General features: G+C 39.9%; 1 protein-coding gene and 1 non-coding gene across 4 annotated transcripts in view; one reads left to right on the plus strand and one right to left on the minus strand.

Moving 5' to 3' along the window:
* The window catches only part of LOC120458090 (neurogenic protein mastermind), a 68,005-nt gene that overhangs the window by 34,509 nt on the left and 8,379 nt on the right, over window positions 1-25,117 (plus strand). For all 3 annotated transcript variants that reach the window (XM_039645609.2, XM_039645608.2, XM_039645610.2), the window contains exons 3-4: window positions 20,192-20,867; window positions 21,301-21,462. In XM_039645609.2, coding sequence (XP_039501543.1) covers window positions 20,192-20,867; window positions 21,301-21,462 — 838 coding nt within the window. The remainder of the gene's footprint in view (window positions 1-20,191; window positions 20,868-21,300; window positions 21,463-25,117) is intronic.
* Trnat-agu lies at window positions 22,760-22,833 on the minus strand. The gene has a single exon. It is a non-coding gene; the product is annotated as a tRNA-Thr (tRNA).

Raw genomic sequence — 25,117 nt, forward strand, 5'->3', positions numbered from 1 at the left:
GAAAAATAATCCTTTAAAAGTACATATTTGCATATTGCTAGGTATCCTTTTTGCTAAGGCAGACATTTGCTATATTTTTTTTAATATTTATCAAATGCTAGACTCAAATCCATTTGTTGAATAATTCATCCGAAGTGTCTCAAGTACAGTTGTGCTTGTTGCTGCCAATTTCCAGCTCAGCTGTTGCTGCGAACTCCTTTACACTCGACTTACAGCAATGTAATATTCCATTATCAAATAAACTAAACGATTCAAGTACGTGTGTAATTTTCTAAAAAAATAAAAACCCATTTTGGACCTTCCCAAAAAGAAGGAAAAAGAGAAGAATTAGCATAAAAAGGATACGACAATGGTGGGCGGAGGAAAGAAAAACATTTCGTTGCGCGGCGGGTGCTGTGTGTAGTAGAATTTTCTTTTCAGCACCATTTTCTCTTGACGTTTTCCTCTTGCTATGCTTTTCGGCAGACTTTGCAAACGCGTCTCAAGTTCAAGGTTATTCGAGGCCGCTCTCATTTTGGCCATTTTGCTCTCGCACGTTCTGCTTTTCGCCGACTTTTTGGGCGTGAATTTCATTTCATTGCAAGGATGTCATGTGCTTTTGGGCCAGGATTTCAGTTTGGCTGCCACTGCCACTGCTGCTGTGCTGCTTTTGCTTTTGCTCTGCTTTTTCGGGGTGTTGTCGCCCAAAAAAGCAACATCAGTGAGCGACAGCTCAACGCGTCCGATTCGAGGTTATTTACCCAAAGCGTAGAATACGTTGAACTTGAATTTTTATTGTTCGCAAAAGGTTTCACCCTGCCAGCCCAGCCCCTCCCACTTTACTGGTGGGCGGTGGCAGCTGCTCGACGGTTTCCAAAATAAGAAAACGGGGCAAACAAATGTTTGTTGCCCTTTTGCTGCTGGTGGCCAAATGTTTACTTAAATCCTACGGAATGCTCAAGTTTTCCATGCAACAATCAATTATGTGGGCGTTTTAACAGGGATTTGGGTGACCTCTTGCGATATTGCGATATTGGTTGGAAAGTTGATCAAATCTTGGGTTAATTGAAGCAAATTAGAAAGATATAAGATATGTTGACAACAACAAAGTTATTAGTTTGGGAAATCGCATGCTAAGTTGTATTCAATGGGCTTAGGAAAATATGTATCTAATATATGAAGTTTTGCTTAATTTCAGACAATTATTAAATGTGTAATATTAATGGTTTTGATGTTCGTTAAGTGTTTCATTTAATCACACACCCCCCTTCCCTTCCACCAAACTAAATGGTAGCTTTTGATGTTAAAACCCTTTTATTTCGTCGCAGCCAAAGTGTCCACAGTCAATTAACTTGGCCGAAAAGTCGCTTAATACGGCCAAGACGCCTCAAAGTCGACCGCAAATTTTCATTTAATTTGACGGCCGGCAGGGAACTAAACTCAACTCTCAGCCTTCAGCCCACGCGACTCACAATAATACCCTGCGTAAAATACAAGATGTCAAATTATTGTTTGACAGCCAGGCGCCACAAGTCGCTAACAAAATCCGCCCAAAAATTTGCAATTTTCCAACCAGCCAAAAAGACCGAAAAGAACAGTTAAAAATGTGCTGTGAACATTGGGCGAAAACAGCGAATAAAAAGGCAAGAGTAACTAAAAACAATAATAACACAATGTGTTACGCAGCATTACAAAAGCAATGCTGGTGCGAAATCGAAGCGCTTTTGGGACGCAGTTGAACGTCCGCAGGTCCTGAGTTCATTCACCGTCGAAACCAAAATCAAGATACAAAACGGCGATGGCGACGGCGACTGCGACGCCAGCAGCGCAGTCGTAAGACGCAGAGCAAAGCCAAAAGAAGTAAAATGCAAAAAGAAAAGCGTACTCGAAAGAACGCACAACAACAAAAGTACACTGAGCCAAACACACAATACGAAAGTAAGAAAATTGTACTTGCTTCGAAACCAATGCAAGAAAAACTGTTTGCATTTCTGCCTATCAATTAACGCATTTTTAGATACAAAACGTACATCTATGTACTGTCAAATAAAACTATAAAGAATAATTTCAATTTATTTTATATACTGAACGAACATTTAGTCCTTATTAAAAAAATATTTATTACAAACAAATACCTAGATACTCAGAGTTATAATTTAAAAAGCGGTAGTTCTATGTATGTTGTTAGTCCTGGTTAAGGCTTACCTTTTTGGTTCAGTGTAATACAAAATATAAATAAGAAGAAATGGCACAAGAAACAAAAATACAAAACAAAAACCGAAATCGAACAAAAGCTTTTAACGCACTTCGCGGAAAGTGTGAAAGAGATAGTGCGACAGCTGGGGAAAGAGATGCAAATAGTGCGAGCTGCGTTTGTGTGTTGGTGTGTGTGTGTGTGTTGGTGTGGGCGTAAATGTATGCAAATAAAATGCGTGTGCGAGACTTTTGAAGTGGGTTAATATTAAAACAACAAAAGCAAACCCAAAGAAAACCTCTCCGATCCACAAAAAAAGAATAATACGAAAACAAAAAACAAACAAATTCCCAAAGAACAATTGTTGAGCCACATAAAAAAACACTTCGAAAAGGAAGATATCGAAGGACAGGAGATCGTTGACCGCAGTCAATAAAAAGAAAACCGCTGTTTCGGTCAGTCCATCATGGACAAATGGCATAAATATGTCTAAATCCTATAACAGATAAAAAGGCCATTCAATTCCGCCCAAGCAGTCGTTTGAAAATGAATTATGCTAATTTCCATGCGGCTTTTCCCAACTGCCCGGGAAAATCTGCCGCCGAAGGCTTAAGGCACTTCCCAGCGCCTAAAAGCAGGCAATAAACTTTTCACTGGATTAGTATGTCTCTACGAAGGAGAATAGAAAATTCACTAGAAAATAAATGAAATATGATTATTGTAAAACAGCTTTATTCAAACATTTCATCAGTTCCCAAATGCTCTAATCAAAGCAGCAAGAACATATAGATAGGCTCTAATCGTTTTCTGCCCCAAACTCAAATTTCCATCAAGCGGCAGGACGAAGGAGCGGCAAACAAGCGATGTCCTGCCGCGGATTAGGACACGCGCACTCATAATTACACAATTACACAACAACGGCGGCATAAACCAAAGCAAACACAAAACACAAACAAAATACCCAATTCGAAGAAGGACAATCGCTGCAAAGTAAAAGCGATGGGGATGATGAAACGTTGCTCACATGTCAGTGATAAATGAACAATTTATTAAATCACCACGTAGCCAAATAGAAATCAAAGCAAATGGGGCCACAGCGCAGAATGAATTAGATGGATAGATGGCGACACCAGTGGAAATGGTGATGGAGACAGATGGAGCAGCTATGCTAAGCTGGATCTGAATGTGGATCCCAGTGGAAAAGTGAGAGTATGTGTATGCCTACCGCTGATTTATTGTTCGAGCCAAGTGCCTGGAAAAGTAAAGGATCAGCTGGGGGAAAACTCTGAAGAAGTTGATAAATGGTTTGGGGTTTACGTGCATATGTAAATCAAAGTAGTTTACCCGATTTAGGATAAAGTTATAAAACAACAATGAATATGAAATGGTGGTGTCTTAAACTAAACTATTAAAACCTAAAGTATTGTGGTATAGTTTGAAGATATAAGGAATATCTTTTAATTACATTTTTATAAGCTGCTAAGAGAGGTTGGACACTCTCTTAAATAAAAATGCAAAACTCAATTGGAAATCGATTTTTCCAAGTACTCCCTTGCATAACATTGAGGCAAACGACACGCGGCAATAATAATTAAATCGAATTGAACAGGAGGCCAAGAAACTGTCGACTGTCGACCGTCGAATCGACTAAAACCAGTCCAAGAACAAGTTGGAGTGCCCCCACTACCCCCCCAATCGCTTCCTGATCCATTTCCATTGCTTTTTCTTCTGTGCGAGCATTTCCTAGGCTCGCAGAATGACGTCAGCGCATAAATTGAACTATTTTTATAACCAGCAACGTGTAGGAGCCACGCATATCGAATAAAATGTGGGCATGTTTGGGACATTTGTTGTTCGTGGCTTCTGGCCGAAACTGAATTTTTTCGTACTATAGCTGCTTTTTTCTTCGCACACACACACACACACACACCCACACATACGCACACTTCATTAGGCGTTGAGTTCAGTGAACCCGAAGTTCGTTAGCAGGACATTAACCGAAATCCTTTTTCGACTTTTATTCTAATTGATTAGCCCTCCAAAGGGTCTCCAAACACCCCTGAAATGGAAGGTGTTATGTGTGTGTGGTTCTTATCTAATCATTTGATAGGTTCCATTCAACACGTGTGCCCCCTACCCCCCCCAAAAAAAAGTGCCCAACTCCATTGAACCCCGCGATATCTTCATTCATGTGCTGCGGTTCATTGGCATTGACACCTTTCTTCCGCATTTCTCCATGGCGGCTTACTTCCTATCTATCCCACCTTTCCTATATATGGGGTACATCTGGGGGTCTATCACACAATTCGATGGAATAAAGAGTCATTCGAATGCGGGGTTCGTTCAATTTGATTGCATGACGCGACCACTTTTCAGATTATCAGTCAGTTGGAAACCGTTAAAGAATATTGTATACGAAGCTCAATTCATTAGGGATTAATTGTGGAAATTGGCTATCGCAGAGAAAATATCTTTACAAGTCATCACTTGCAGTTCCTTAAATGGAAATGGTATTATACTCGCAAATATGGCTGGATTTGTTTCAAACTATTTGTTTGAATTCAAGGAAATATGACGCAGAACAAGCATACATTTTAAAAAATTTTAAGTTTCTGCTTTTGCCTCGTATTCACGCTCGATTGGCTTACTTAACCCTGAAAAATCGAGCTTAAATCTATTTATATCTAGCCGACACACACGAAAAAACAACACAACTGCAACATAACAGATTCATCAAACCAAGAAATACTTATTTCTTTTCGGCTCGAAAGTTTAGCATTATTTCAATTCAATTGCCTCGCATGTTTACGCAAAAGTTTGTCCAGCAGTTGAAAAACAATTTGTTGATGGCCAAGTGATAAATCATTTTTAATAAGCATGAACACAACTACCATACAATTCAGAGACAAAATGTTTATATAAGTTGGGACAAGTACACTAGACTCCTTAGCTAACCTATTTACCATGTTAAAATAAGTTGTCTGAATAAACTAACTAAATAAAATCCTTTCTTTCTTTGCAGGTAAGCAAGCTTTGATATACATCTTCTTTGCGAGCTGCGTAAGTTTTTAATTAATTTAAGGCTTAAAATGTTATTTATATTATGTGCCCTGTGGTTAATATAATAATGACGCATTTCTGCCAAACTCCTTTGAGTTTTCGTCTTCATTAGATGATAAATTATGGCAAAGTCTAATGAAAGCATTCCAAAGATGTTTCTGTCAGCCCTTTTCAAATTATGTTGGAAATAAATCAAAACTCCTTTAAATGGTTTATGTCAACACGATATTCTAACCCCAGAGAGCGAAATTGGCCTCTTATTCGCTGTTCGTGCTGCTTGATTCGTGTTTAATTTAGCTTATTGCCATGTAATGAAAATTAATTGCGGCCATAGCAAAGGCATTATATCGCAGCTTCGCTTCGTCTTCTTTTCGCTTTGATTTCACTGCTTTTTCGGGCATTAAGAAAATTGTTTGTCCCCAAAGTAATGCCACTTTTTCTTGGCCTGCTCCTCTGCTCTGGTTACTCTGGTTTTTGTGTGGGCGCAATACGTGTGGCATATTTACCCAGCAGATTAATTATTTTGCCTATTTTTTCATTCCGCGTGTAATGGGCGATGTAAATGCTGATAGATATTGTGTGGGCAGCGTTCTGCTGGAAAGGGTCTATTGTGGGCGAGACAGCAAAGATATATGTATGTATGCTCTAAATTTATGGGTAAAAATAACAATTAGTGTGCAAAGAGAGTTGATATTAGAGTATATGTACATTTAAGGAACTTCTCGAACAGCCCTCGCATCCCAATGCTCTTCAGTAACCAAACACTTGTGGCTACTGCTATTCGAGGTATTTCAATTCTAAACCCACTTTCGCTGACTTCGGTTTTATTTCAAGCCGCTTTTATTGGGCTATTTTCACTCACACCTCGCAATCCATTTTCCTTTTTTTATGGACCATTTCCAGCGAATGCACTTCATCGGCTTTAGCTTCTGGCTTAAAAGATACATTACTCGCGGTCTTACGACCTTTCCTAGTAACCCAGAACAGACATTCGTTTTACGACCCACATACTAAAATTTTAATTACCCAAACGGGTTGACCAAGTCATCTCTATAGATACCACATTTATTTGCATCACAGCCATATAATACCATAATACCATTTACCATATTAAGTCTGGTTAAGGGATCACATAAACATTTGGCCAAGATTTGTTTGCTGCCTTCAAAAAATGGCGCATTTCCTTATTGCATATTTACTGACACTCTTTTTTCTGGTTTATTTGTTAATTTTTGTTATTTTTTGAGTTTTCAATCTTCTTGTATTTATGTGCTGCTTTTTTTCGGCTCTTTTCGGCGCGTGCGACTCAAATGCAAATATTTGCCAATGAGGCAGTTCACTTGGCTTTGCGTACATTAGTCATAGAACCAAAAGTTCGTTGGCCCCACTGCACAGATATTTATACATATATACATTTATGATATTTCCAGTTGTAATGTTCGTTAATGGAATATTTGTTTGCTCCACATAAAATGGCACTGTGAAACACGCGTTTCTTTTCCTCTTTTTTTGTATTCATTCCGAATTGACGAGAAACATTTTCTTTATAAATAGCAAAGACCTTTGCTTGACTTCGACTTCTGGTTGGCCCCTGCGATAATCCCCATTCCCCCCGGGACCCCCTTGGTTTGCTCTATATAGCTAGCTGATTTCGCGAATATATAATCGAGACTTGTTGAATTCAACGTGGTGGGGAGCAAGAGGGAAAATAATTTGAGGAGCGTGTTTGCAATTAGTGAAATGTTTGTGCAGGTTTGTCGGCGAGCAGGGGTCGCAAATTGCTGCCAAAGAATGCAATCCACCGAAATTATGCACCCGAGATTGGCAAATATTCGTAATTTGATCAATTCAAAATATTAGGTATGCAATTAAGATTTTCTATGGCTCAATTAAATTATAATTTCAACAGAAAGTTAGGATGCTTAAAAACTATTAAAGTTCCACAATTCATTCATTTTATTGGTACACAAAAATAGCTATCGCATTGAATGCCTAAGAAAAATGTGTAAGTAATCGATTTGCATAAATTCAAAATGTATGTCACACCTGTTTTTCTATTCTAAAGTGACATGCAATAAACTGTTCATTTGCAGCTTAATTTTCCACTTGGTTTTTAGTGCCTGCGTCGCAGCAATTTGCCGTATAATTCAGAAAACTGCCGTTGAATTTTCATTTCTGGTTTTTCCATCATAATGATAACTGTTTGCAGTGGCAGGGGGAAATTACAGCGGTTGACAGATTTGCATGCGAGTTGCGTTTTCCGAGTTCGCATTGTATTCGCTGGAAAATCTCTTCTGTCGACCAACCGACCTACCAACCTTATAGCCTGTGGCTAAATGGGATTTACAGTTGCATTGCTGTTTGGGTCACAGTTCCCATCGCATTTAATGCCTCTCACGCTTATTTCCGCCCCCTTCTCAGCCAGTTTATTATTTGGCTAAATGTTGGCCCGATGGCAGCGATAACATTTAACATGTAGTTGAAGTCGTTTCGTGGCCAATTTGCATAATGGTTAGCAAGAGGTGGGTGGGATTTTGGGTGGCGCTTGGGATTTTGCCTTTGAGATCTGCTGTAGAATCACACAATGTTAATCTACGCTGTTTTTCATACATTTTTATGGCAGGAGACTTTTACACTTATACATTTCAGTTTTATTTTGTGGTTTTGCGGTAGGCATTCAGTAGCTGGTCTACTTTCAGAATTACGAGTGCATTTATTTGGGATGCATACATCCTTACGTAGGTAATGTAATTCCATAGGGTCAGTTATAATTTATTTCACTAGGTAAATGGTCGAACCCTTTATTCAGTGCCCTTATTTAACTTTCAACCGATATGAAATAATTCAAATTCGAATTTCATCCAAGTTGTGAGGCGCTTGACAGTTCCTTGACATTTCTATGATGAAGTTTCGCCTGCAACCCCTTTTGAGCTCGATCCTTCTGGCTGAATACAACTTCGAGAGTCCTTGCAAACATATACTGCCCATCAATCTGCCGGCATCTCCTCATCTCATTCCAATGCATAACAGCCAACAGTCGTGGCCCCCCGTTCTTCACTTCGCATTCATCTTGGTGAAGTTTTAACATATTTTTGCATTTACGTCACATGGAATTACACTATGCGTGACAACCTTTTATGTGCCTGACTGTGTGTGTGCCTGGCTGTGTGTGTGTTTAAGTGTAAGTGTGAGTGTGGTCCTGTGTGTGTGAACATAACCTCGGCTAACGCAAATGCAGCGATGAAGATGCAAACTTCAACTTCAAAACAGCAGCCAGCAGTGCAGGGTACAGAGTAAAACCGAAACTGCACACTGAAGAAATTTTCGAAAATGAGTAAAAGATATTTTAACCATTTCCATTATACGCTTATCAAAAATATTATATTTATATTAAGCATTAAAATAAACGAAGCTAGTACCAGCTTAGTACATGAGTCTTAAATATTAAATTTGAATAAAAGAAAGCAATAGAATTGCTTGTCCTTAAAAAATTCAAAACGCGAATTCTTCAGCTGAACTGAATCACTCCAGATGTTAACTTCTCCTAGTGGCTGGATTTTATATGCAAAATCTTTTGATTGCATTATATTAAATGCACAGAATGCACTTTAGTTTTGGCCAGTGTAAGAGCGGTGACATATTTCCGCAATATCACCGCAGGCCAAGCACAAAGCGCCAGCCGGACAACTTTTCATTAAAGACGAAATGAAAGAGAGGGTCTGTTGCACAATTGAGAATTTGTTATGCAAGTCTTTGCCACTGCAGCTGCCGCAGGCTGAATGCATCATGTTGCATTGCATTGGGGTAGGGCTATGCCATTATATACTGCTTACTATATATGTACATATCTACATATCTATGTAACTGAAAAGAACTTTTCAACCCTCAAGTGCGAGTAATACATTTCAAGGAGGAAAGTAACTCCGTTCAGAATCTGTCAAAACTTGTTGCTGTCGCATGGTTCTCCTGCCTTCTGACTACTTTCTTCGCATTTTCCAGCAATTCTCCGCCCATTGCCGTGGTGAATTGGGAAAAAAGCGAACCTAACGAAGCATAAAATTGCGTAATTTACTGCGCATTTAATTTCGTGTTGCGCTCTGCAAAAGAATAAAACGATACGAAACCAGAACACACAGAGCACACAGAACACCGAACACAGAAAAGAACAGAACAGAAAGCCAGAGAAGCAAGGTAAAAAATGGCCGATTCTGATTCTGATTCGGAATGGGTATCTGTATCTGTAAATGTATCTGTAAATGTATCTGAAGCTAAGCTTTCGATTCGCTCGAAGCTTGAGCTCGAAATTATGATGGCGTCGCTGTTCAGACGCTTGTAATTGGATATGATGATGATAAGGGAGGAAGGGAGGGGGCCGTGGGTGTGCTCCCCCCATTAGAAAAATAACCAAAAGCATTACAACAAATTACGCACCGGTTTATTTGCTGGAGAAGCGGAACAGAACTCGACTTTTATGGGTAGCAAAAAGTACAAGAATGGCAACGACAATTGTCGAAGCAAATTACGATAAATTGGCTTTCTGAGTGGTTAATCATATTGAAATTGTTACAAGACTTGTTCTAAGCATATTGTATTCACAAACGCAAATATAATATCGCCAGATTTCATAAAAAACTGGTTACATCTACAAATGCAAGAATTTAAGTGGAGTTTGTGCTGCATTCCAATTAAATTTTACGCATAAATACCACCGATTAAGATACGTAAATTAGCTATTGATCTAAAAAAAGCTGGTTAAGCGGAAGCTAAAAAATAATCTGTGCTTAAACCGTAAAACTGGTTGGATACCGAAGCAATTTTGCATAAATAATTCGCTGAGATAGAAGTTTTTCTATAGTTCATTAATCATAATTGCCAAATTTATGATTTATAGGCAGTTGGCTTGAACAGTTGACGATAGCTGGTGTGGTGACCAGGAACTATCTTTAAGATTGAGATACGATACGGCCGCAGTTCCTCCTTCCCGCTCCAACGGCATTGTAATCGCTGATCGACAGCGACGATGGCCTTTGGAACCGGTAGACAAAAGGGCTCACTGCAAACAAAGGACGTCGGGCTAAAAAGCGGAGGTAGCTCCTAAAAAAAAATAAAAAAAGAAACAGCAAAAAGGGAAATAAAAACAAAAAAAAAACTGAAGAGAGAGCACCGTAATAGACCTACAAACCTACAGCTAAAGAGTACAGCAAACGAGGCAGACAACTCGCCTCACCTCAACTTACATAGCTCAGGTAAATCCAGTTTGGAAACAAAAAGCCGCAGCCAACAGCCAACAGCCAGTTTAAAGCTGCCTCTCAGTCGGGCAGTAAAGGGTTAAAGGGAAGGGGACTAAAGGGTTAAAAGGGGGACGCTCTCTGCATACAAAACCAAAACAAAAAAAAAATGAAAAAAAAATCCAAAAAGGTTGAATAAAAAAATCTCAGCCGGCTCTGTTTGTTTGTCCTACTCCCGCCCACCCAATTCGCCCCTCCGTCGCCCTACCCTTTATTTCTCTCAGTGCTCTGTGCGTTGGTGCAGCGCTCTGTAATTAATTTGGCAGCTACACACATACACACAACCACACACACACACATCGCAGGGCAGAGGAAAAGAGAATTTTAAAACCAACGCAATATCGAATTACCATTGACGGACAAACAGGGTACATACAGGGTGTGCTGCTGTGCGAGTTTCTCTCAGTGTACCACAGAAAATTGAAGCAATATATATGTATATTATAAGAGATCATGAGAACTATGGGTAATAATGCATATCACTTTTTTATATTTGTACGCTAATTTAGAGTATAGATTAAATAATGTTTGGGATTGTGACGATTGAAGCTCACTTGTACTTACTACTTACCATGTTTTTCCTATACTAAAAAATAAAAATTACTAGATTTTGCAAACTTCGATTTAGTTTGTGAATCATGCTGCATTCATCATATAAATCTTTATTTTGATTTTACCTTGTTCCCTGCAAACTTGCTCATTCAGGTGGGCAGTAGATGAACGTGGGGAGTTTTCCCGAAACTGGCAATCCGAAAATAAGTATCAAAAAGATGCAAGACTTTTCCGCAGATTTAGTTGGATAGTGTGTGAGAAGGTCGGCGGGGGAAGCGACGAGGGGCGCTTGTGGCATGGCCCTAGGATTCGAGCTCTCTGTCCAACTTAATTACTTGCTGGCTGCTCGCTGCTCGGCTTACAAACAAAACAGAAATGGAATGAAATGGGAAATGGGAGGGGGGAGGGGGGTTTTCAAGCCGGAGAAGAAATCCATTTAATTAAATTTGCATGAGCACAACAGCGCAGCACAAATACCAACACAAGCACAAACGTAAGCGCAAACAGCGGAGCGGCAAACCTGCGAATGCAATCTGAGTGACGGCGTCAATGCCAGTGCCTGTCAAACTGTGACAGCCGACTGAGCGGCAAGAGGCGAGAGGCGAGCGGCGGTAAAGGGTTAAGGATTCGCGGCCAGAAAGAGAATATGGTAATGCTGGCCTGGCCAGAAAGTTGCGGCTAAAAAATGAAGTGATTTTTATTGCTCATGTCTGTCGTGCTGAAAGAACCGGAATTAATTATGCTGCACGTTTTAAAATGTCCGAAATAATTTGACACATCCTTTTAAAATATCTCAGATTGGACTTAAATACTTTTATATATTAAACTTTTTTTTTTAATTTAATAATTCTAAAGAAAGATTCCCTTAATTGTTTTTATACAATTATCTATCTATAATTATGTTTTGGCAATTTCTATTTTACATGTTGTCTATTTGATCCAATGCCTTGCATCAAATCACTCTTCACTCCTTTTGACGTATAAAGTTTCGATTGGTAACGTCCTTATTTTTAGCCCTTGACTCCTTTCAACTTCCATGTAATTGTTTACAAGCCCCAACTTGTGCTGTCCGAGCGAATTCAATTGCAAATGCCCCAATCGACATTCCAGTGCCATCAGAACTCCGTCCAAGCAAATAGAAGACCTGCCACAATATGAAGGCTCTTCAATAACTGGACTTATTGCACCTGCCACAGCCATCAAGTCAAACAACTGTCAGAAACTGTGAAACCAATACGAGATTTTGTTCGTGCCAGTGTGTTTTTATTTTTTTTGTGTGGATAAAACCGGGGCTCAACTGATAATGGGAGTACCCACATACCATACCATACTCCGCCATTCTCGCCTAGCATTATCGGTCAGCAAGGCAAACAGACACAGCAGGAAGTCGCATGAGCGGAAAATTGGAAAAACTCTGGAAAAATACCGAGCTCAGGATAGGCGAAAAAAATACATATGTATATGTGAAAAAAAATGTGGAAAAGAAGAGAAAAATGGAATAAAATGCTTGCTGACTGGCAGCGTAAAGTGAAAAGCATACAAAACGCCGGGCAATTGCGGTGGGCGGTGCATATATAGGGGGCGTGGCTGGCATATAGAGTGAAATGTTAGACAAAGTGGCAGCACACACACACACACACACACACTCATACACCGACACAGCGACTTGCATGCAAATCAGTTTTTGCCGCTGTAAACTTATACTTTTGTGCAAACAAGAAACGTCAGAGTTGCCAGAGTTTGTCACATGAAGACGCACAATTACACGAGGGGGCTTAAAAGGATATGCCATGGCTACAATGGGCGGGGGTAGATAGAGACGAGGAGAGGAGAGGGGCGAGGGGGCTTGCCTTGTGGAACAATTGCAACCGTCGCCGTCGCCGTCGCCGTCGTGGAAACTGTGACAATGTTCAGTCGTGTGTGTAAACAATTGTAATCCGGTAGAAAAATCACAAGCACCCCATCAGCCAAAGGACAAAAAAACACACGGGCTTAAATCCTCTCATTCCCTTGTCCAGATTTAGTCCCTAAACTAGGACTATGACTAGGCCTATCTATGGGCGGAAATGTACTGGAATGCCAGACATCCAGACGGGCAAAGTAGCTTTAATGAATGGGCTAAGCCGCAAATACGATGTAGAATCTAAATATCAGATACTCTGATAAACATTAAACATAAAAATGGGAGTAGGAACTAAAATATACACTTTTATCTGTTTCTTATTCTCTGGAGAAATAGATATTTCAAATTACTGCATTGGCAAACATGGCCTTAATAATACGTACCGAATCTGATATCATAATGCACCTTGCAAGGCAATGGTTTAATCCACAACCCTGTACTTTATACAGTTTTATACTAATGCAGCCCATAATCTGGCTTATCTGTAAGCTTTATCAACCCTTTTCCTCATGTGCTAATCGCATCTTTCTTCCCCTGATTGCAGGTGAGTAATGCACGCGAATCGAAAGAGCACGCAACCAAAGAAATACTCTAGACAAAAAAGTTGAAAAAACTGAGAAAACTGAGAAAGTATCCCGAAAACATCACGGTTACAGGGGCAACTCAGTGTACGTAGTTGAAACTCTCGCCTGCGACATGTAAACAAAATGCAAAGTGCGCAAAGCCAGCAACAAAATCCAAAAAAACAACACCAGCAACGGCATTGCGAAGGTTAGCTTTATACATTTTATTTACTCATAAATTAAATTTTTGCAGTCTGTCGGAGATTTCATTGAAACGCAGCCAAGACAGCGCAAACAAGGTAGAGGAAATCAACTTGAGAGATTGCTCAAAGATTAAGCACACTTGCACATATTCCACATATTCGATTGTAAAGTGCGTTCGTTCGCAGTTGTAGGACAGCCGAAGGTTTTAATTAAATTATTTGACAAGTCAGTTTGATAAGTCAGTTCGTGGGGGATTTTCAGTATTTGACTTCATGATGTCATGGAATTTAACCACTTGCAATGAAAACACCTTTTGATAAATTAATACGTGATATACGTTGATATGCGCCTTAAAGAAAACATTCTGTATAATATACCTAAGAACAGCCATAAATCATTGGGCTACTCCCGAAAATTGTTTACTTCACCGATCCAAACGATTGCATACAAATGCGCTGATTACTCGAATGGCATCGTCTATATGCATATGTCCCATATGTCAGCACGTGCAGCAATGCACTTGGCCATTGCCACCACAGAAGTACTACAGACTACTACCGAAATCTTTGGAACTTGAAGACAGTTTTAGACCCAAATACTACTGATAGCCGGCTATAGCTTCGGTTAAGTGGGACTGTGAGGCAGTTGGGGCTTGAACAGCTGTTTCAGCTGCTTATGAGCTAACCTTACCCACAAAACGTAAACAAGTGCAGCGTGGGGAGAAGCACAACAATAGCTACAACAACTGCAAAATGCTAAATCGACTCTGACCCACTGACATTATTTCGCCGACATAGACGGCAAAAACAGCAAAAAAAGCTGAAAAAAAAAAACAGCACCAACAACTGCGAAGAGTGCATTCAGTCGGCAGGTGAAACACTCGAAATGCGAGACTCAGAGCGAGGCATTACACAAAGTGCCGGAAAGAGAGACTTCTGGTCTATAAGGTCGCTTCGGTTTGGGGTTTGGGGATTGGGGAAGTGTATATACGAGTGTGTAGAAGTGGGGGGCCTTTGAGAGGAGGAAGGCCGCCGATTGCATAGCCGTTCGCCAGTTCGCCCGGTCGCTCATTAGATGTTATCATCCATGTTTTTGCCGTAGTTACTGTCTATTGAATCATTCAGTTACAGTTCTGATATAATAGACCCCCGTTCTGGTTCACTCAGATCAAATAAATTGCCTGCCAAGTTAAATGGTGATTACAGAGCCCGGGGAAATGGGCTTCGAAATGGTAGCAATTTTAACTATTAGAGCGACTGTTTGATTGGTATTTGATTAGAGCACTGCATTTGTTTATAATTATGTTTTCACTCCCGTTTTGTATTGGAATTTGTTGTTGTGCTGAACACTATAAAATAAATTAAATTAGACTCGAATCATAAATTTTGTCTAACTATTTAAGCTCGATTCATAAGTTGTGTCTAACTTTGTAAAAGAAAGACTTTGTGAAAGAATCTCCACATTTTTAAGTTGCCTATAAACCGCAGTATTTCATTTGAAATATTATTTGTACCAGAATAATTTCTTAAACGTTCAATTTGTAAACTATTTTCATTGCACAAATGGGGGTTCGCCTTTCACAAAGCCATTTAGCAGGCTATTTTGACGGCATTCAATGGAAAGTGAAAACTGTCAATGCCTGAATTGGCAATTAGTCAGTGAAAGTGTAGCAGATGGCACAAGTCTTTCACCGCCCCACCCCCCTTCTCATGCGGCTCTTTGATGGGGCAATTAAAGTGGCTAAACGCACAAGCGAAAGACATAATAAAAAATAAATAAAAATAATTTAAGTATGTGTCGCATAAATCAATGCCAATTAATTGACTCTCTTGATTGAAACTGATTTATTAGTTCGAAAATAATCAGCCAACGATAAACTTAGAAAAGGAATTCCACAGAATATGGAAAAATAAATACTTATTCTTTAAACATTTTTATATCCTACAACAATGTTTTCAAGTTCAAAAGTATGGTGGAAATAAATTTAGGCAGCTTCTCAACGAAATAGACTGCCAGCCGAAAATTCGAATCATAAAACCGAATCATACAATTTATCAAATATCAACAAAGTGTATATACAAAAAAATATATAAAAAATCAGCAAGCAGCCGCAGTAATAGCAACAGAAACAGAAACAACAACAACAGCGTCGAGCGGCAATCGAAATACACTTGAACGTGAGTGAAACAAAATTCATGACCCACTTTATAAAACGCTTTTTCTTTCATCCATGACCCACTTTATTATTTGTAGCAATGACTGTAGCCGAGAGCGACCCACAAACAGAAACAGACTCATACTCATACTCATACTCACACTCATACTCATACCGACGAGCATTGTGTCTCTCGGAGCGGAGAGACCCGAACCGAACATATGTTTTATTCACACCATTCACACAATTAGTTTGCTAAAAATGCAGGCTTACCCATACATCCATGCACAAAAGTCTGAAAAAAAACACATCAGCAGCAGCAGCAACAGCAGCTGAGCAAATGGGCCTTTCGAGGTGTACCAGACCCCAGACTAGACTTAGTTAACTTGGCTTAAACAAGTGCACACGTCTATGTCTCTGTCTCTGATTATGGCAACTGAGCTGAACACACAGCTGAGACCAGTCAAGAAAAGCTTTCGCGACAAAAAACTAGCGAAAGACGAGTTTAACTATGTGCTGAATAAAGTTAGTACAAATCGTAAATACATATTACATAAACAAAAGAATCTGGTAACCAATGAAAAACGCTAGCTCCTAACTAAACATTATAAGTGCAGCAAAAACCGCAGATATTTGTGTCAGTCATGATAAAAACCTTCGGGAATTCCCGAAATATGACAACCTTACCTCCACAGCCAACCCGCACATTTGGGTTAGTCAGAATGAATCAGCATTTGGGAGCATGCTGCCATTTAAATTCCATAGAAACTCCATTCCACATGCACATATAAACCAAAAAAAAAATATTTACAAATTGTATTTGTTTTTGAGGGTGATATCAATTTGCAATTGATGTCAAGGATACTGTGCAGTATGCGGAAGTGAGTCAAATGTGAGTCAGTTAAATGGGATTACAAATGAAGACAAACACAATCAACTGATCATTTGTTTAAAAAAATATATTTTTAATATAAAGGTTGGAAGTTGCTGTAATGTTAATTGGTACAATTTATAAATATAGCAAGTCAATGAATTTAAAAAAACAATAATTTATGTTCTAGCTCAAAGTTCGTCTTCTTAACATTGCTCGAAACCAATGATCATAGATATGAAATATAAATCCCAAAAGTGCAATACAAACGTTTAACTATACTTCAAATTCAGTTGCTTCCTCTTTGAATTCCAAATTCCAGGTTTGAGCCGACAGGCCAAACGTCACGTATACCTCCAAAAACCCGAAAAATCAAAACAATTTTTTGAGCTTTGCCCCCGAGGTACGTTTTGCACTTTCTTCGCTTCCCCGACTTGCTGGCATACGGTGCGTATGAGCGATGCCATTTTGAGCTGCACAGCATACGCTCCATAACAATCATCATCATCACGTGAGTCGTGACTCAATTTGTCTAAGCTCTGGCATAGGTGCAAATAAAAGCTTCCTAAAGCTGAAGCCAAGTTCCAAAACTCTGGCGCTGCCATATAATGATCAACATTAAATGTAATGAGTAATTTGTTTTCCCTATATTTTGATGCTGTCTTTTGTTGGCCAAAAGTCGAGAGTTGTGATTCATGTGAAATGGAACGACCTTGCCAGTGGGCTTATGTCTCCATTGGTATGCAAATTCGTCATCAAAGAGTTTCAAAGGAGAGAAAGGGAGCAATTATTGCCAGAAGTTTCGGGAATCATTTCTGCTGACAGGTTGTTAAATGAATTCAGTGGAATTGTATTGACAGCGGTGATAAAACTTTGCAATGGGGTTTATTTCACCATTACGTAATTTATTGAGTCAATTCAACTTGTCTTATTTTATTAAAAAAAGAAAAAACAATTGAACGATACAGTTTTCTATATGCCTACGTTCATTTTGTAAACTATAATATATCCCAGAAAACCATACATACACATGTAGTAATAGTAAGTAATGTGTCGTACCACCCATTAAAATCTGTATTATCCCAACCACTCAATTTCCCGATGATCAAACAAATGCCTTCCATTGTCGTTTTAAGGCACATTGTTTGTTTTCTTTTGCGGCGAAAGTATTGTCTCTTTTCTGTCTCTTTTGGCCATCCTCTCTCACACTTGGGGTTTTGCATATATTTGGCTGTTTGTCTATAAATACGATGTGTTTCCCTCGGCTCATGACGATAAAACGGCGAAAATAGCAAAACACACAGGCAGATTGAAAGCCCAAGCGGCAAAGTGCAAATTGATAAGCTCAACAACAGAAAAAAACCAAAAACAAAAAAAAACAAAAAAGAGGAACTAAAAAAAGCAACGCAAACAGCGCGAATAAGTCAACTGACTTGCTGCATTAATTGTAATTTCATTAATTTACGCCACTCGCCTCTTTGCCACTTCGCTCCTTTCTGGCTGCCTTAATTAAGCGCGTCAATCATACGCCCTGTGTGGCAGGCGAGCGGTGGCGATAGAGCATTGGATGGGAATGTGCCTGATGTGCATGATTATGATCATAGCGGGCTGCCACATTTAAGTGTCGCCCTGTCAAAATAGCCAACAGCGAACAGAGGCAGCAACGCAAAGAATTCGCACAATTATGGCGCTCGGCCGGCGGGAGAAAGGGAACAGGGTATCTGGTAAGCGGTACGTCACTCAGTTTGGCAACCAGCACACGGCACATCACAGCTCACCCACATTCGTGTATACCCTCGAACAGGTAGTTATCATTTTTGTAGATCAAGGAAAGGTTTAGTAATAACTTAAAAAATAAAATGGTAGCATGCCTCCGCTTACCTTGAATATGAAATATGAATATGAATTTAAATATGAAAATATAAATAAAACTGTATACATTGAATTAAATAAAGTAATTAAATAAATGTATGAATACTGCTTGATTTTAGATTTTTATAAACATTTTCCAAACTTGTGGTTATATTTCAAGCAAGCCATGAAACATTAAAACAGTGTTGATTATTTTTAAGAAAATGTGCTTAAAGAATACATTTTAGCCACATTCTTCTTAGTAACCATTGGCTACCGTAACAACCTAATTAAGCTTGTGTTTTCCCTATTTGTTCCTCTGCGTTCTCTGCGCTGATTACATCTCCCCATCATGTCCAGTTGCCTGTAATTATTTGGTTGCAGTTCTCAGCCCTGGCTCAGCTACCCAATCTCTGGGGTTCTCTTCATTATGCATATAATGTAATTAAAAAAGTGCAGGAATAAGAAGCAGTTACTGCACCGGGTGGTCCTCAATTTGGACTGAAGGTTTCACGCTCAACTGGTTGGGTGATTCTCAGTGGCAAATGCGGTTCATAAAAAAAGGGGAATACATATACATAGTTCGCTGCAATCGGATTGATGAGTTTGCTTGTTTTTCGATTAAACATATTACGGCCAATTCATAGATTCATTTCCTGGCAGAACACAATTGGCAAACATGTAATTTATTCCGCACTTTCAGCGAGTAAAGCAAACAATTAATCAATTGGGCAGTTTTCAGAATAAAAACTGACATGAAAGAACCCAAATAAAAATGTTGAATGTGCGGAGGGGACACAACAAGAGTAATGGCCATGATGACCAGTTCAAGTCCGGGTTCCAAACCAGCTGACAGCATTCATTTGGCTCACGTTGCGGTGGTAACCCAAAGGCCAACTCCCGTCACCGAAATACTTGCTAAAATTCCGGCTAACAAACGATCAAGTTCGTGCGGATAACAAGTAACACATCTCAATATCCTTTGAAGTAACTACCTCGCAAACTGAAGACGTCACATTCCACAGAAATATAATCATTTTCGGGGGAAAGCCAGTGGAATGCTAGCCGTGCAAATAGTTGAGATTGCTAAGTGAAACCTCAACGTTAACAAGGATAAGTTGTTGGGAAAACATTCCTGTAATGGAAATAATAATAAAATGTGATTAAAATGGAATATATTGTCGCTTAAAGAAATATTACTTAATAAAACATATGCAAATTAATTTGACAATAAAGAGCAAGGTAATACAAGCCAAATATATAGAAAAAGAAACACAGGGGCATAGGAAATTTTAAATTCTGATAAGAATACGAGGCCAAACCGCAATAACAATATCTATGACTAAAGAGAAGGACAAATGGTCGGCTCCTACATTTCTAAGTTTACGTAAACTAACTTAATATTTTATTAGGACTGACCATAAAAGATAACATTGAAATATGTTTACGTAAAATATTTACCATAGTTTTAAAGCTAGCTATAAAGCAAGTTCTATAGCATGTATTTGAAATATTCCACTTATGCTTTTAATCAATTTTTGCTAATTTCAAATTTGGTCTCTTCTTTGCAGGCTTAGCCCAAGTGACTTACCAGATCATTGGGCCTCAGGTACATCAAATCCATCGACCTCGACCAGCAGCAGCAGCAGCAGCAGCGGCAGTAGCATTAGCGCCAGCGGCAGCAACAACAACAAGTACAACAGCGGCAACATATCGGTCTGCAACCTGCCGCGCTCATCGCCGGCCGCTGCAACAGCAGCCGTTACACTATCGTCGACCGCCGGCGGCATTGGCAGCAACTTGTTGAGCGGCCTGCATCACGGACTGGCGCCCGGTACGCATCCACTGCAGCGCGCGACGGCAGCCAGCGGAGGCGGAGCTGGTGCTGGGGGCGTGGCAGGCGCCTCGACAGCAGCGGCACTTGCACTCCAGCAACATCAGCATCAGCATCAGAATCAGCACCAGCACCAGCAGCAGGCGCAACAGCAGCAGCATCAGCAGCAGACGCAGCAGCAGCAGCAATTGGCCTACCAGCATCAGCAACTGCAGCAGCAGATCATCTCGCAGCGTTCCATACAAAACAAGGCGGCGGCCACCGCTGCCGCACAAACGGCAAGTCTTGCTGCTGCCCTGCAGCGATCGGCTGCCATTATGAATGCGGTGGCATCGCCGATCTCAGCCAACTCTGCCAACTCAGCGACGTCCGGCCGAAAGATACGCCGCAAGACGGATTCAAAGGTCAATCTGGTGAGTTTCTGCCGGGGAAGTCCCTTCTAATGCAAGCCATTAGGTTTCTTTTATAATGAGCGAGAAATTTCGAACACCCTATAATCACTATAAATAAACATGCAAATATTACGTATACGCCACGTTGACATACCAACGCTAGCTCTAATGCATGCAGGTTCGATTAAAACATAATCTTCGATGGCTTGGCACAAAAATAACTTGCTAAAGGACGTATCAAATTATTTTTAGTAAGACTGGTTTGCATTTTTCTAACCAAATTAACAAAAATTTGAGATGTTCATAAAAAGACTGATTATTAATATTTATGAAACAGAAAGATAATATGCTGAAGTATGCAAAATTAGTCATAAACTATTCTTAATTGAGGGCTCAAACTTTGAAAGTATTCAAAGTATTTCAAGTTTTATTAACAACTTTGTGCTCTTTGCAGCCCCAATCACAAATCAACAAATGCAACAATGAGAAGCGACGTCGCGAGGCGGAGAATGGCTATATCGAGCAGCTGTCGGAGATATTGACGCTGAACAAGCGTGGAGATATGACCTCAACGAAACCGGACAAGGCGGCTATACTAAACCAAGTGGTTCGAACGGTACGTAATCGAAATCGAAAATTGATTAATACATTTGTACATTTGTTTATACACTCCCCACGCATACAAGTTAATTACCGACAAGACCCCAATGCATAAGCTCATCAAACGAAACTAATAAGCCCGAAACGCGAAACGCGACCAACTGCAAGTAAAAGCAATACAAGTTGTTATAACACCCTGGGAATGACTGACTTGGCGGACTTGGCCAGTCGATTCCACTGCTCTGTCCGGAATACCAAATGATCAATTACAGCGCAAAAACACAGCCCAGTGAAATTCCCCAATGTAATTTCCATGCAGTTTCCCCGCAGCTTCAGCTTCGTCTTCGTTCTTCTTCATATTTTTTGTACACAGAAAGTAAATGCTGATACTTTTACGCCATCCAAAATTCCTAAAAAATTAACTATACGAGTTGTATAATGAAGTGATCAGTCAGTCTATGATATATAGGATTTGTGTAATTTGTGTAAACACAAACTCTGTTCCAACTTGCTTGACTTTTCTCTCTGTGCAGTCAAAAACGCGTTCCAATTAAAAAGCAATTAAAAGCTCAGCCGAAAAAGAGCTTAAAAGAATTTCGCGAAAGCGAATATGAGAGGTGCAGAAGCTGCGATGAAGAGTTGGCTGACGTAATTTGGCCCCAGCCGCAACACAATTTAATTAATATTTTTATTTAATTTACATAAATTTATTTATGTTTCAATGGCCCGACCCGACCCAACTTAATGTTGTTTTAGGCATTAATATTGTTGTTGCCGCACATCTTTTATTGGTTTCAGGTAGCCTAAGCACTTTATTATGCAAATCATTTTCGAGCCAAGCGCCACGCTTTGCCGAACATCCAAAAAACCGACAAAACCAAAACCGAAAAATGTAAAAGACACAAAAAAAAAAACGGGAAAAAGACACAAACCAACAAATGGCTTTATAAATGAAACGCGGCGCACAGCCAACGCCAAAATACATAATTTTATTTTGTAATCCAGGCGGGCGAAAACGAAAACAAAACAACTCATCGGCCAGTGAAATGCAATTAAAGGGTACAACACAGCTCACACATGAGTTCCGCACATAATAAACAAATTGAATTAAACGCGTTCGTGTCATGTTGGTTTTTCCCTAATGAGAAAAGCCAACGAAGGGATCGAACGCAGGCAATTTTTAGCGCTAATCCAATTGCTGGCCCCTCATGACATATTAATATTCACTTGGCCAAACACAACTCGATTAGCTGGCTAGCTGGTTGACATGAAAAAAATGGTGCTACAAAAAGATACATTCCCAAATGGAGGAAAGGCCCCGGCGAGATTCGAACTCACGATCTCCTGTTTACTAGACAGGCGCTTTAACCAACTAAGCCACGGCGCCACTTGCCTTTGCACGTTCTATAAATTCTTTTTGCTTCGAAAGCATCGCATCACCTTCACGTTATCAGCTGATTGGCTGATTAGGTTCGACGAGGTGAGGTGTGTGTGGGGTTTATTTTTAGCCTCTTCGGTGGAAAATAGCAAGAATAAATGGCCACATTAACTTGGGAAAATGAGGCAGAAAATGCTACTAAGAAATGCTTCTTAAAAGGACTAACTAAATAGGACTTTTAAGGATATTTGCAATGAATTATACAAACTTTGCATTTGATGAATGAATGTTTATTGCATTTCAACTCTTTGGTTTACAAGAACCATAATAGATTGTATGTTCAAATTCCAATAGACTTATAGCATATAACATAATTTAAACTATGCTGCCCTGAAGAGTATGCTACACAAAATTTGTAGACCTGATTAAAATCTAATAATATAAAGTGCTAAAGTAGATTGATTAAGTCATTTGGTTACCATTTCCTGCACACCCCTAAGGCCTTGGAACCCAAAAGTATCTCAACGACTACCATTCGCCTCAATTAATATGTATCTGAGCTTTTTATCCCTCGATCGCAGAGATACGGGTGTTGACAAACCCCTTCTGCGTTGCACAGCTGCTCGGTTTTATCAAACGCTCGCATTTTACCTGATTTGATCATTTTGGCAGAGTCTATGGGTCACAGCGCGCCAAAAACGAAACGTTTGTGCAAGCGAAGGGGTGGGGTGTGGTAGGGAGGGGACGGGTGGCAAAGAGATAAAGGCAGACACGTTTTGGACATTTTCACGACTGCACGCGCCCCAGGCTTTGTTGTTTTTGTTGTGTTTTTTTTTGCAACGGCTACCGTTGCTCTCATTGTTGTTGTTATTGCGATGTTTACTTAATCATTTGACTGATATTTTTCGGAGTGCCTTCACCCCGAAATTCGTGCTCGGGAGCAACTTTTCCTGGTCGAGCTTCTTCCCTTCCATTCCAAATTCCAAACAACAAAAGCTCGCTCTCCATTTTATATTTTTGGGAGATCAACGAACTGCTTTGAAATGCTTTTGCACCGATGACGTATCGGCTATTTGCAATTTCACATAGTTGCGATTGCGTTTCATTCTACATTGTTCTTAATTGTTGTTGCTGCCCCCTCGCCCACGCCTCACACATACACCCGCACAAAACAGGTGCACAATGTGATAACACACGCACACAGTCTCTCCTTGTGCAAGCCGGTAAACAAAACTGGAAAGAGAGAGTGCCAGAGAGCAAAGCTCCATTATTTTGGCAAAGAGCGCGAAGAAGCTTCGTGTTGCCATTGTTGTTCGTTTTCGTTTTCGGTATCGTTGTGCTTGTTGGTGTTGTTGTCGTTGTGCGTTTTTTAACACAATTGCATTCAAAAAATGTGTGCTTAGTATTTCGGCAACTTTGTGACTGTGCGAACGTTCTGTGTTCTCCGCTTTTCAAGTATTTCTCAGATTTTTCGTGAGTAATTTACGCTTTTTGGCCCAAATTGAAATTGAGTCACACATTCGAAGCCTAGACGCTGATAACCCCCAACAAATATTAAACAAAAAACGCAAATAAGACGAGCCACGGCGAAAAACCAAAACAAAAGTGAAATGCCATTGACATTTGTCCATGCGAAGTTGAAGTTGACTGACCTTGAATTCCCATGTGTGTGAGAGCGAAACAGTTTCATGTGAGAGCAAGTGAGTGAATGTGGAGTCACTGGAAAGTGGGTGGCAGTGGGAGGCGTGCCGTGAAAATCCTGAGGAAACCAAAATCCTAACCATAACAATAATATTTGAATATGACGAGCGCTTTTCGCGTGTTTTTTTTCGCAAATGTCAATGACTTTATTTTCAAACGCGCGCGTAAAAATAACACAAACATAGAACCCTAACACACACACACACACACTCGCCTTCGAAAAAAGGCGGTTTATTGCACTTCCATTGTGCCAATACAATGATATTACACATATAATAATAATATTCGCGAGTTCCCCTCCTTTCTGCCTTACTTACTACTACTCCACACAAAGTGTGCCGATCTTTGTGCTATAATTATTAATATGATTACTGGCTGTGTGTCATATTATGCATGAGTTTTTGCTCGCGATGCTTCCGCATCATCGCCAAATAAATAATGCCCGCAGTTTAAGTGTCGCCGATAAAGTGGGCGCGACATGAATGAAGTTTTTATATTCGGATATGTATCTCACAGATGCGATCTGGGCAGAAGATGTGTCTTTATGAGGTCCGTCACAAAGTAGAATATAAGATGAATATTTACAGTCGGC

This window comes from Drosophila santomea, chromosome 2L (assembly GCF_016746245.2).
Source record: "Drosophila santomea strain STO CAGO 1482 chromosome 2L, Prin_Dsan_1.1, whole genome shotgun sequence".
Classification (NCBI taxonomy): domain Eukaryota; kingdom Metazoa; phylum Arthropoda; class Insecta; order Diptera; family Drosophilidae; genus Drosophila; species Drosophila santomea.